Raw genomic sequence first — 14361 nt, forward strand, 5'->3', positions numbered from 1 at the left:
ACGTTAGCTCTGGCAGGCTTAGTCTAGAGATAGAACTTAAGGCAGAGGGAGAAAGCTGGCTTTTTTAGTAAGGTTTATCTACATACAGATTCCCAGTGTTTATCAACCCACTTGTTACATCAACTACCAATAAGTGTGTGTGGAAAGAAAAAGGTGCCATTTTTAGTGTTGGTACCAGGCAGGACAGTGGTAGCAAGAGAATGTAAGTGAAATGGTGAGGAGAATAATGCTAAGAGAATGTGAAAGAATGACACAAAAGTAAATAACAAATAGGCAACACTTGGCTATAGTACCTAGCTATACCTATGATGTATATAGAGTCATCCTGTTCAAGATCAGAAACAATATTTGCTAACTTCACTGCAAATGAAGGGTTAAAAAATAACTTGATGCCCAAATAAAGTCACTAGGTCACAAAGGTCAGTATTTATCATGACTGATTGGTCTGTTGTAAAATCAATTTATTGAGTTATGTAGCATTAAGAAGAGAGAGAGAATGGAACAGAATTCACAGTACTATACATAGTGAGGTTAAACAGTTTTGTTAATGATTTGTTTCATTTGTGTGTCTGTATGTGTATATGTATGAACTGTGTTGTGATATAAAATATGTTTCTGCATAATAATGAAAAGTTTAAAATGTGGATAACAGGATGTAATTATAAACATACATTTATCAAGTAAGGAAAAAAAACAACCTTTGGGCTGTTTGTGAGATTAGGAATAAATTTTTACCAAGTAAGTGGTTCAAACCCCAACTCCAATAAATACACACATCCAAAAGAGAAAATAGCATTCTAAACTTAAGAATTTTAAAGTAGACTGACTGTGAGCTAGTTGAGAGAAGAAATTATATCATATTCATCTTTTTATCCACAGCAGCTAGGTCAGTGTGTGCCCCAAATGAGATACCCTATAAGTGTTTGGTGATTTGAATAGATTTTGATGGTCCAACACTAACAATCTTAGTATTAGCATACTTTTTCAATCTCATTTTCATATGAGCATTAATTAAGACATCTGGGGTCAAGTCTTATTCTTATAAATATGTATCATAAATACTTCTTTCGAGACAAATAAGTTGTAGCTATTCTCTAAGCAGAGTGGTCTTTAAAGTCCAGGAAATTGACAGATAATTCTCTCACTAAAGATTAATTTGAGCGTTACCACTCTGTCCTAGGCTACTAAACACCATCTTTGTGTTGGGGGATGTTATTCTAGTACTGTCACTGTTGCAGATTCTTTGGACAAAGGTGGATAAACATATTACCAAGTCTTTCTCCTTTCCAACTATTGGTAAATCAAACCAGAGAAATTTCATAAAGGGCAAGGATTCCACAGACTATAAATGACAGGACAGCCAGGATGCCCACATTTATGACAATGTGGAAAGAAAGGTTTGGGAACAATTTCAAAGTGTTGTGTCTTCAAATAAATAACCATCATCAATGTTAGCTCCACTAGACTAATCTTTTCCATTTCATTCAACTATGTCATTTTGGGTCAAATTTTTCTGAAGCCTCCATGAATATATGAGATGGTACACTGGCTAAAATATATATTTGGGTTCAACAGATCAGAAATAATCAAATACTTACAGTAGCTGTAAGGAAAACAGTCCTTCAAATAAACTTTTTGGGAGTTCTGTGATTTTATTCCCATAGAGGACACTGGAAAAACATGATTTGAACAAACAAAAAAATTAGACATCAACCAGCAAAACAAATTCAGCCAAACATATGTATTCAGGCCTATAGGAGGTTAGTAAGCTCCATACGTCATAAAAGCCATAGTTGAGTAAACAAACTTCAATTTGCAAATGTTTTTTCCCTGGTTATAGATTAGACATATGCTTATGGTAGAAAGTTTGGAAAACATAGAAAAACAAAAAAAATTAACAAAAATTAACACAATTTATAATTTTATTCCCCTTTCATAGAAATGTCCTGTTAAATTGTCATGTTTTTCTACACACACACACACACGCACACACAGTTCATATGTAATGAGAGCACACAGTATATAACGAAGAAGAACAGTAAATGTGGAACCCACTGTTCTTTAAACGGGTGAGGTTTAGGATTATCATAATGGAAAACAGTGAAAGGAATCCACATAAGTGTAAAATTTTCGTTTTAAACGTATAATGTATATGCATAAGAAATGGAAGATTTGTGAAGACAGTGATCATTAATATTGATACAGGAGAACTTTTAAAATGTATGTTCCACAAAGAAATATGAATAGGAATGTATCCTCATGTCCCTACCTCTGATTAGCCACTAAGTGTAGCCACAAAGTGCAGGGACCATGACTTAATTACTTCAGCATACCTGGCGCCTAGGTTTTGACACACAGTGATGTTCTAACATTGGACTGATGAGTGAATATTGTTTGAAGAGTAAAATGAAGTAATAAATTAGCACAGGAACAAATTAAGGAATAAATTAACGTATTCACAGAAAGGGTGAAATGAGGGGATTTCAACAGCAAATAAATGAAAATGATTGACTCATCACGTTGGCTACTGACCACAGATCTGCAATGATGCCCCTCTATTTTCAGGCCCCAAAAGCAGAGGACCACAATTATGTGTAGGAAAAGACAGAAATTATATTTTTAGAGGAACGATTTGACAACATGTATCAAGAGTCGTAAAGATGTTTATATAAATTTTAACTTAGTAGTTTCTCTCAAGAGTTTAAGAAAAAACTCGGAGACAAACACAGTATTTTATCTGCCAAATGTTGTTCATGGAAAAATTTATAAAAGTGAAAAATTAGGGCTTCCCTGGTGGCGCAGCGGTTGAGAGTTCCCCTGCCCGTGTGGGGGACATGGGTTCGAGCCCTGGTCTGGGGGGATCCCACATGCTGCGGAGCAACTGGGCCTGGGAGCTACAGCTACTGAGCCTGCGCTCTGGGGCCCGCAAGCCACAGCTACTGAGCCCATGCACCGCAACTGCTGAAGCCTGCGCGCCTAGAGCCCGTGCTCCGCGGTAGGGGAGGCCACCGCAATGAGAAGCCCGTCGACACAACTAGAGAAAGCCCGCGTGCAGCAGCGAGGACCCAACGCAGCCAGAAATAAATAAATAAAATAAATAAAATTAAAAAAAAAAAAAGTGAAAAATTAAATACAAATAAAGTGTATCCAAGTTCCAAAGAGGGGGATTGGCTAAATATATATTTCACATTGATAAAAATCATGTTCTGAAGAATATTTAATGAAATGAAAGTATTCATGATACAACACTAAGTTTAAAAGAGCATAATACAAAAGAATATATTATAGTATAACTTTAACTTTGTTTAGAAGAATATATACATATATACATAGAAAAAAAGTGGAAAATCTCTAGATGGTAAGTGACTTACTGTCCAGAGGTCATTTGAATTTGAATCTATATACACTGTCTTTATTTTTTAAATTTTCTCTAGGATGGGCATAAATTACTTTAAAAAGTCAGAAGTATTCTTTTGGAAGAGAAATAAATGATGTCATAAAATGTGGAGGAAAAAGCCAAAATGAGAATCAAAATAATTAATATGTTTGGCAGCTGTACATGATTTCTGTTTGGAAAGGAGAAAAATAATGCAAGAGAGATGAATCAGAGTGAGGAAAAAGCTGTTCCCTTTTAAGATGTCAGTGAGATGTGGGATATATTACAAAATATGAAGAAAATTCTTAAGGGAACAAATAAAGCTGGGTGCTATACTGTACAAAGCGACATTTCATCTGTATAGATTCCAGTGGTATAGTTATACAGTATAACATAAAAATTCATTTGTGTAGAATATAGATTTTTTTTAAAACTTCACACAATTAGAGAAGAAACAATTTTAAAAATACAAGAACAAAAGAGAGAATTCTACATTGTCAGGCTCAAGGAGGTAAGGGCGTTAAGAAAGGGTAGAGCGATAATAATATATATCTTAAGGTCAAGAATAAGAGAACAGAGGGCTTTAGGGAACAAATGGTCAGATCAAGGTGGCATCAATTTGGGATATTCAACTGAATATCATTCAAGTAATGCATTCAGCAATAGGTATCGTACACTCATTATGTGCCAGGAACTTTGCCAGGTTCTAGGCTTCGTGCCCAATTAAACTGAATCCGGCTGTTACTTGTTCAAAGTTCACCATTTGCCTGTGTGCCAGCCGCTGATAACAACTGAGATGAATAAAAGGTATGGCTTCGAAGAGACACCCAAAAGGGCTATTTTGAATACTGAAGGAGTTTCACATTTTGAACCCATCGAGATCTAAAAAGGAAACAGGTTGTGTAAGAACTGTGGGGGACCCACATTAGAATCAAAGGGTGAGTAATTTAGTAGGTTGTTCACTTGGGTCTTTTGTTTCAAAGGTTGGTTCAAATAGCACGAAAGGAGGACTAGCTAGGCAGTGTGCCATACTTACACTGTGAAAATTTTCTTTTCCAACAAATCATTCTGTTTTCTTTAAGATCATGATAAGAAAATAGATGTTTACTATTAATGAGACAATTTGGGTACAGGGGAGAAAAAGACGAAAATCACAGAAGGATGTAGGAAATCTGTAAGTGTAGGTATAATTGGGTATACGGACTATCATAAAAATAATAAATACTTGATATGATGGGGATGAGATTTCTCTACAAAACGGTATAGCAATACTAGGGCTGAATAGTTTTCTTACACACAGTGAGATCGAAATGGTAGGAAGGAAAAAGGAATTTAAAAATATCAAAAGTCCAAAGACCAGGACCGAACAATTGGATGGCAGCCAAGAAAATAGGGCCAAAATCTATAAAAATGAGGGAAAGGAGTATCATCACATAAAGATACAAACTGCAAAAGGGCCAATGAGAATCTTGCTACACTCATAAGAGGGAAGGAAAATTTTTAAAAAATCAAGATAAAAATAATTCAGGTGAAAAGAAAATAAATACATGAGTAATATGCATAATTTCCAAATGCCAAGAATGACAAATTGGGTAGCTTTTCTACAGTTTTCTTATACATGGCTTATATTTGGCATTCTATATACAGTACAGTTATGCTGACAGAGAATTTTTTATAGTCGTTTGAAACAACAGGGAAATCTTATGGCAGCTTTTGTACCTGCTACAAGAAGGAAGGCTAAGAATACTAAACCCAGTTTCACTCTGGTGTTTCAATATTGGGACAGTAAGATACAGCAACCACACACTGCTGGCCAGTCTTTGACTTCTCCTGCCCTTGCTGAAAGCAGAAGACAGAACTCCTACTAAAGAGAAAAAATGTCCAAAATAGAAGCCTACATGATGGCTATCATGAAAAAGGTACAATGGGCAGACTTACTATCCAAATAAATGTTAAAGAGCTATACTTACTTATAAATGAAAAACCATGTGTATTTGAGAATTAAAACACTAAGCAAATTTAAAGAGAGTACAGTAAAGAGAAAGTAGAGGTCGCTACATTTTCACTGAAAACCAGTGGTAAATGCAAGGTACTGTGCTGGATGGTTAACATCAGTCCAAGAAAAGGCTGTAGGAAATGCAAATACAGCAATCAAGCCTTTCACTATAGACCCCTTTGGAATTTGTGAGCTGGTTAGTGAAGACAGGAAATAAGAATTAGTGAACTACAATAGTTTGTAAAAGGTTAATGAAAAAGTAAGAAGAGGGGAAGACCATATTCTGAGGATCTTGGGCATAAAAATTCCCTGGGATAATTAAAATCCAAAATCATACACATTGATAAGTATCAGGAGAAGAATTTGCCACGGTCTTATTGTAATATCTCGTGAAAGTTTACTCTGTGTTTTTAACAAAGCCAGGAGAGGAATAATCTCGTCCCCATCTTAGAGATGAGACAACTGAAGCACAGGGAAATTAGTAACTAGCTCTATGTACCCAGTGAGTTAGAGCCAGTATTCGAATACAAGCCATCCAGCATTCTAAAGGAGATATGCTTAGCCACTATGCTGCACTGCTATAACACTTAATATAAAGTTATTTTGTTAATATAAATATATATAATTATAATATAATATAAATCCAACCAGTAAATAAAAAATAAAAAATGTTTAGAGGCAATGCTAAATGTACTTGTACACCGAGTTCTTAAGAAATGATTATTAAATATTATAGAAATTTTGTTGATGTCACAGTGAAAGTAATAAAAAGCCCTGAGGATAAAATGATTTCATAGATGCATGTATTTTGAATGATATTTTGTTAATAATATATAATACACTATTATATAATAAAATATGTTAATATATAATAGTGGTATATAATATATATAATAGTGATATATAATAATATGTAACAGAATTTAATAGAGAGACCTTAAAAAACACTCAACAGATCAAGTCCAGTTTTCTCTAAGATACACTATTTTGGTAATTGAATAACAAAACAATTTATTAAATAAAATGCATTAGAGGTATTTGGCAACATACCACCTTTAAATATTTCGCTTCTTTAGCAAATGTAGTGATTAAGTTAAGCTGGCTATATAATTGAGTACAGCTGCAGAAAGACATATAAAAGAAACTTGTACAAGTAAACACTTCATTTAAAGAAAGAAATGTGGCCTATTTGCATCCCTCCTGCAGTTAATCTACATACACCGAAGTCACTTCACCCCTTTCTGGAAGACTTAAATTCCTGGCTCACTATTTTAGTCTCCAGCATGACTCTTTTCCAGCAACCTGTCTTTCACCATATTTATCCGTCTATCCTCGTGGCTGTACCCTAGACCTTGCCATTACCCACAACTGCAACCTTTTCATTATTTTAATTTCAAGCATCTGCTCCCCTCAAGTCATACTGACTTTTTCTTGCTCTGTCTTGAAACACTCCGCACACTCCTACCTCAGAGCCTCAGTATTTAGCTGTTCCCTCTGTTTTTTTAATAATTTTATTTTATTTATTTATTTATTTTTGGCTGTGTTGGGTCTTTGTTGCTGCGTGCGTGCTTTCTCTAGCTGCGGTGAGCGGGGTCTACTCTTCCTCGCAGTGTGTGGGCTTCTCATTGCGGTGGCTTCTCTTGTTGTGGAGCACAGGCTCTAGGCATGCAGGCTTCAGCAGTTGTGGCACGTGGGCTCAGCAGTTGTGGCTCACGGGCTCTAGAGCGCAGGCTCAGTAGTTGTGGCGCACAGGCTTAGTTGCTCCACGGCATGTGGGATCTTCCCGTACCAGGGCTCGAACCCGTGTCCCCTGCATTGGCAGGTGGATTCTCAACCACTGCTCCACCGGGGAAGCCCTGTTCCCTCTGTCTTGAACGCTCTTTCTCCATATCTCTGCAGAGCTCACTCCTACAATCCCAATCTTCAGATCTTTGCCCAATATCACTTTCCTGGGGGGCCTCTGTTAATTGTTCTATTTAAAATTTCAGCTCTCCCCTCCTCTAGCATTCCTTATCCCCTTTCCTTTCTTAGTTTTCCTTCATAGCACCTGTATCATCAGATATACTATATTTTCTGTCCATAGTTTACTTTATCATTGGTCACCTCCATGAGGGAGGGATTTTGGTGTTTTGTTCACTCACACGAGGACTAGTCCACAAGAGGGGCTCAAATACATTTCTGTTGAACTTATGATTGTGTTTAAATGAAGAAAAGGGTGATTGCAAATCCGGGTAGTTATATATTTTATGGAGGGGGTAAATAATTTAATCTTCGGAAGGCCAATTCAGAACATGAACACAAAGAGGAAAATGATATTAGTTATAATATATGGACTTTCTCTGTGATATCATAGCTATTTGATTTTCTCCTAGCTTTTCTGTTTTATAATGTTATAAGGCATTATGTGGGTATTCCACTTCTGGAAAAAGGTTCCTACTTTTTCATGTACTGCTATGATTTGAACTAGAAATTCCTCAGTGACTTAGCGTCCTGACTGAAATGCAGTTCTGCAAGGAAAGATAATGCTTTTCTATAGCTTTCCAAAAGAACTATGTACGTGAGAGCTCTGATCTTGAAGACTAAGATCCCAATTCAGCAAGCATGTTCTTTTACATGTGTTGTCATTTCTTTTCCAATTTGCCATTAGTTTATTATATATGTAGATTAGTACATAAGTTATAATCATTAATTATAATAAATATATATTTAATAAATATAATGTAATTTACTGTGATGAATGATTAACAAAATAATTAAAATGATTAATCTTTTATTTATTTTATTATTTCTTTTTACCATTTAATTCTCACAACCACAAGTGTCAACATCATTAAGGCAGTAGAACTTAACAGTAAACTCTGCAAGCAAGCAGATATAAATAATAATTCTCCATCCATTTCTCTCTTTTTTGATGTTTAACGGTTATCTTTGAGGCACAGATACTTGAAGGACCAAGACTTTGTACACTGACTTGACTTTTGTTCTGTCCTTTTGTGTGGCTGGGAGGTTGTCTATGTTTACTTTGGATAGTATTACTGTCCAGGATGGTATGTACTTTACGGACAATTTGGGTGAATTAATAGAGTTTTGCATTGCGCTTTGCGATTTCAGAATCTGACAGCCCTCCCTGAGAACAGTGCATGACTGTACTTTACACTTTCTGCCAATAGTTGTTTCCCTGGTCTTGGACTTCAACTATTGAAATAAAAATCCAAAACAAAAAACAAACAGAAATGAACCTAGGCAGACACTGCAGGTGAAGTGATAGTTTTCCATGTTTTTCTTCAAAGAAAACTGCAGTTTTCTGAGCAGACCAGCATAGCGACCTGAACATCCATGTGCCCAGAAGAGCTGGTCCATCTCCTCCCCTTGGTATGAGTGTAAACTGTTATATAAACCAAAGGTGTTTATCTGAGTATCACACATGTGCATCCTGAAATTCTCACTGGCTACCATTGACTTCTGAAGTTTCTAAGAGCCCTGCAGTAATTTACAACAATAAGAACCCTTCTCTAAGCATCACCTCTTAAAAAAATACCAGATTTCATTTTCACACTCTAAAATTAAAATTTGAAATAAAAGCTAACTCTACTCGGTGGACTTCTGAAGATTTTGTACAAGTGTGAAGGAATAATGGCCTTTATAAATTCACTTCAGAACCACTTTAATTTACATAGCTATCTCCCTGGAAGTCCTTTTGACATTAAAAAGCTGTCATACTTTCTTATCTTTGTTCTTTGAGAGATTAAAGCTGGTCTGTCAGGGAAGTCTTAAGGTGATGAAGCAAGGGCTGGGGCGCCCTCTCAATGGTCATCTTCCACTGTTCTCTGCAAGACTTCGCCCAGCATCATTCTAAAGGGCACTGTAATTGTCCCCAGAGACAGCGGCTGTGGGCTTGAGGATTATCGGCACAACACTGACCAGAGCACTCCAAAATAAACATTTTCCCTTTACTTCAGAAAGAAAACATTGCCAAAAAAGGGGCTCATACTCTTGCTCTCTAAACAGCAGAACTGTCAAACCTTAAAATATATACCCCTAAAAACTGGCTAATTTTAGTGGCAGGTAGCAGTTCTCCATAAAAATGATGAAATTCACTAAAGATTCATACTAATCATTATTAATAATTCATAATAAAAAACTTAAAGAGTATATCCCTTAAATCCCAATTTAAAACTAGAGCCACTATTCCTTGTGCATGCTGCTTTCCTTCAGTGATGTGGTCAATACTTACAGTGAATTCAGAGAGCGTAGGCCTTGGAAAGCATCTGGTGCTAGCTCAGAGATCTGATTATTGCTCAGGTCGCTAAGATTAAAAATAGGTTAGGTTAAACTAAATAGAATATCAGTGAGATTTACTGCAGGAGAAAGCTATTTATTGCCTTTGCATGTCAGTTTTGCACCTATCAATACATATATACAATTTGCAACATGAAATATCTGAAGCATCCTAAATTAAAAAAAAAAAATCACACTTTTAAATCAATTATTGGCTATTTTCCTAAATTATTATTAAAGATGGCATGTGTTATTTTTGAAAATAGAACACTTAAGAATTTGACTGCATAATATATTGACCACGTACATTCACACTAGTGTGAATTAATACGCTAAATTACAGAGAACTTAAAAAATTAATAGTTTAGCTTTTAACATTACAATATTATAGAACTAGCAACAGATAGTCACATCATTTAATATTTAATCTGTCGAGTACTGAAATATTCATACTTAAATGGATGTCTTCGCATGGTCATGACTTGTATAATTTTTAAAAATTACACTGATTTCAGAGTATTATTCACTCACATTCTTCTAAGCTTTTTATATGGTGAGAAAGCTCCAGGAGGGATGACCTTGATTGAGTTCTGTTCTAAACGTCTGCAATGAAAAAAAAATTAAGTTTTAAATAGAAATGTGAGCTCCCAGATATGTTTAATTCAAGCCATGTCAAGAAGCAAAGGTGATATGCTTTATAGGTGATATTTTCTTTTTTTCTCAAAAAAGACTACTAAAATTAATTGTGCTCTGCCCTAAATGTGGTACAAGATTGGGAATAAAAACAAAGCAACTGTAAAAACAATAAAAATATTCTGATTTTTCAGGCATTACAAGCTCATTAATATTTAAGTCTGGAGTTTGTATAAAAGAAAGAACACCTGTACGAAGCTAAGTTGGGAATACGTTTTGCTAACTTCAATATCAGGAAGAAATATGTTGTAACACTGAAAAGATGTAGAACATGTTTTAAGAGATAACTATAACTCTTCCACAAAAGACATTATGGTTGAATACTAAATTTTATAAACCATTTCCTCTACAGAAAGCATATTATAGCTTGAAAGAATTGTTATATGCAGAAAATTAATTTTGAAGCTTCTTCGGAGGCAAAAATCCTATATTCTAAATTTATAAGTGCTACAGATATTTTCAGTAAAACTGTCTGGACTCTGTCAGTCCATTATGTGAATATTTCATGTGAAAACCACTGCAGCAAAGTGCGTTTAAACACCACTGCCGTGTTTTTATGATGCACTAAAATCTGAGAGGTGAAAGTAACCCTCTGACATTATCTATTCCATGGTTCTGCTATCAAAGAAAGACAAGATTTTACCCATCTAGTTATGAAAGACACAAAACAGTATATTTCACAGGGTGTTCTGGTAAATATTTTAGTCCATCAAAAAATGTTGTCTCTCAGCCTCATTTCTACCCATATACATATGTTAATACGCATTTCCCATCCCTTCTCCTCGCTTCTGCTCTGCATCCCAGAGAGCTGACTCCTGTGAACCATTTAGTGCAGGCTCACTTGCCAGCTGGCTTTTGTGAGACTTGATCAGTGAGAGGCAGTGGTGGGGGACCGAAGGTGGGACAAAGGGAGAAGCCAGGGCATTCTCCCCTTTTCTGCCCCAGGATATGTCCTCGGCAGTGGTCTCATCTCTTCCTTAATTTTAGCTCCTGCTAAGGGCCAGCTCCTAACTTTGTATATCATCAACTTCTTAGTTCTTTGTAGCCCTGGGGGTGGAAGCAGCTTTCTCATCTGTGTCACTTTCTAGAGCTGTTTAACTCATTTGTCATATTAAATCCCTCCGCTGAAATACCTGGGATGAGCTCCATTTTCTTGCCCAAATTTTAAAAATTCATATACATATACACATATATGTATATACATTTATATTGGTATATTTATGTATAAATATTATATATATAGAGAGGCCATATATAGGCTATATATGTGTCATATACAGTGATTCATTTTTATTGAATGTTGGTAATACTTTGACATTATATGTATTACAAGCATTTAATGGACATCAGATCAAAACAAATAAAATATTGCTAGGAGGTTAAGTCAAATTGCTTAAATTACAGTCTTTTCTGATTCAAAGGCCTTATATTACAATATCATGTTTTCTTCAACAGTCTCAGTGTTCACCCTCTGACCTCCTTGTGTCTAAAGGCAATGGGTTTCCCCAACCTTCACTGTTCTTGAACTCACTGTAGCGTATGATATTGTGAACAATCCTTCCTCCCTTGGATGTGACACTATATGTTCCTGATTCTCGCTCTGCTTTTCTCTTTCTAATTTAGGGCTTCATTTTCTAGTCCTCCAAATTGAGTTATTCCCCAAGTTTCCATCCCTTGCTCGCTCACAAAAAGGTAAAATCTTTTCCGTAACTTGCAATATTACTCATGATCCTCACCCTCCAGAAAGCAGAAGTTATTTTGTTCACATTAAAGAAAAACTTACGCTTAAGCTATTTACGAAATATGTTAAGGAAGCAAATTAAAATCCCTCATATTACAGTACTCAGATCCGTGAATTTTACTTTAGTTTTTCTGCACGCATATTTATTTTATATAATTAAAATCTTACTGTATAGAGAATTTTGAGTTGCATCCTTTACACTAAATATCACATCATCCATGCTTTCCTATATCATTAAAATTTTTGGAAGACATTATTTTTAATGTTTTCATGACAATTCAATTGTCAAAATGGGCCATATTTCCGTAATCATTCCTTATTGTTAGCCGTTGAAGTTAATAATAATTTCACATCAATATTAATAACATTGTCTAGTTATTTTAAGATGACTAGAGCACAGCCTCCTTTTGAAGCTTTCCTTTATTTTCTTAGGTATGGTTAATTGTATCTTTCTCTCTGCTCAAGGGCATTTTCTTCTAAACTCCTCTGCTCTTATCTGACTGCATTCTATTTATTTTTCACACATCCCTCCTCCACCAGGTTGTTGGCCCCTAAGGGGCAGATTTACCCTAGAAGACAAGAAATAAATCTCATAAAGCAAATATGAATTTCCTTCATATGGATTATTTATCTAGGTCTTAAGAAAGGGTTACTTTTTTCAAAAGCTCTAAGTATAGCAAAGGATATTTTAATCATTTCACTGTTACATTATTGATTAGAACATTATGAATCGATGGTTTAGAGACACATTTTTTTTTGCTGTGATCCATTCTTGTAGTTGGATTTTAAGAAGTTTAAAATGTAATCGATGAAAATATAGTAAAAACAAGCTATAGATGGAATACTCTTGATTAAAGGATTTTCTTCAAATCCAGGCCAATGAAACATCATTTCATTTTGTTAAAGATTTTCTCAAAATAATATAACGCGATGATGAGAATAAAAATTCTTAGTGTCTAGCAGGTTTCTTTCAACAGTCATGCAAAACTAGATCATACAATTACTTTTCGTAAATATAATTTCAGTTTCTTGAAACTGAAATAAAATAAGGAATAAGGAATAAGGAAAATAAGGAATCAGCAATTATTCATTCATTCATTCAATCTGCAAATATTTAATGACGGCCCTGTGCAACATATTGTATTACATAATTGGAATTCAATGGTGATCAAAAGCAGATATGTTTATACCCTCATGGACGTTTTATTGATAAAGTGTCCAGTTTTACAGTTACATTTCCAACTAGTTTGTTCAATATAAGTTTTTTTAAAAATGAGATATTCAGTACTGAGACTTCCGAAATGTCAATAACGTTAACTTACAAATGTGGCCAAACTAATTCTATCGCTTAATATAATTAAAAAGCTTCTTTAGAAAATTTAAAATTCATTTATTATTTTAAAGTCTCAGAACCTAGAATACTTATAATGATCACAAATTGTTCTAATGGCATTTAAATATATTTTATTGTAACTTAGTTTGTGTTGAATCTGCAGTTAATTTCATTGATAACTATTCCTGCTAAAGCAAACAAAACAAAAAGATATAATAAGTGGGCCATCTATTTTTTTAGAAAATGCATGCTCAAAAAGTTACAAAACAAAGAGAATTCATGATGAAAACATATTTAATTTTATATGCAAAAATAACTCAAACATAATATAGCAATAATGCAGGTATTATTCCTTATTGCAATGTCCCATGACTTAATCTTCATATAGCAAACCACATCATTTACAACATATGCAACAGAAAGCTGAACAATGACATGTACAATTGATTTGCTTGCTTTATCTATTTACTTCCAACCTTGTTCCAAAAAAAGAGTATTTGAAACGAAGCTTATATGGTTATTTACACTGACTCAGCAGCTAATTGGTTTTTATGGCACTGTCTAGCAGTCCATTAAGTCACAACATAATTGCTTCCTTCATTCAAAGAGACAGATTCTCATGCAGGGAAATATTCTACCACTGATAGATGTCAAACCATAAATTTTAAAACGTTTAAAAATGTCCATTTTCTTGTTTTCAGTGGACAAACAATAAACTAATGTGTACTTCTTGTAAACTTTTAGGTCCCTAGGATAAATAATTTCTGTGTTTCATTACAAGAACCTCGTAATATATTTGACAAACTACAAACAACACACATCTCAAATGTTGCCCTTCCTCCTAAAACAAGAGGGGGGACTATTAAAACCAGGTTATAAAAAATAAGGAGGAAAAATATTAGAGTTTTCAGGTGAAGGTTAAAAAAAAAGGAAGGGTAAGCTGG

At 34.7% G+C, this 14361-nt stretch overlaps 1 protein-coding gene across 2 annotated transcripts in view; it reads right to left on the bottom strand.

Moving 5' to 3' along the window:
- The window catches only part of SLIT2 (slit guidance ligand 2), a 380624-nt gene that overhangs the window by 91469 nt on the left and 274794 nt on the right, over positions 1–14361 (bottom strand). For both annotated transcript variants that reach the window (XM_082462597.1, XM_082462598.1), the window contains 3 exons: positions 10182–10253; positions 9607–9678; positions 1599–1670 (listed from right to left, as the gene is read on the bottom strand). In XM_082462597.1, coding sequence (XP_082318723.1) covers positions 1599–1670; positions 9607–9678; positions 10182–10253 — 216 coding nt within the window. The remainder of the gene's footprint in view (positions 1–1598; positions 1671–9606; positions 9679–10181; positions 10254–14361) is intronic.

The sequence above is a fragment of the Balaenoptera physalus genome (genome assembly GCF_965194825.1).
Source record: "Balaenoptera physalus genome assembly, chromosome: 5".
Taxonomy (NCBI): Eukaryota; Metazoa; Chordata; class Mammalia; order Artiodactyla; family Balaenopteridae; genus Balaenoptera; species Balaenoptera physalus.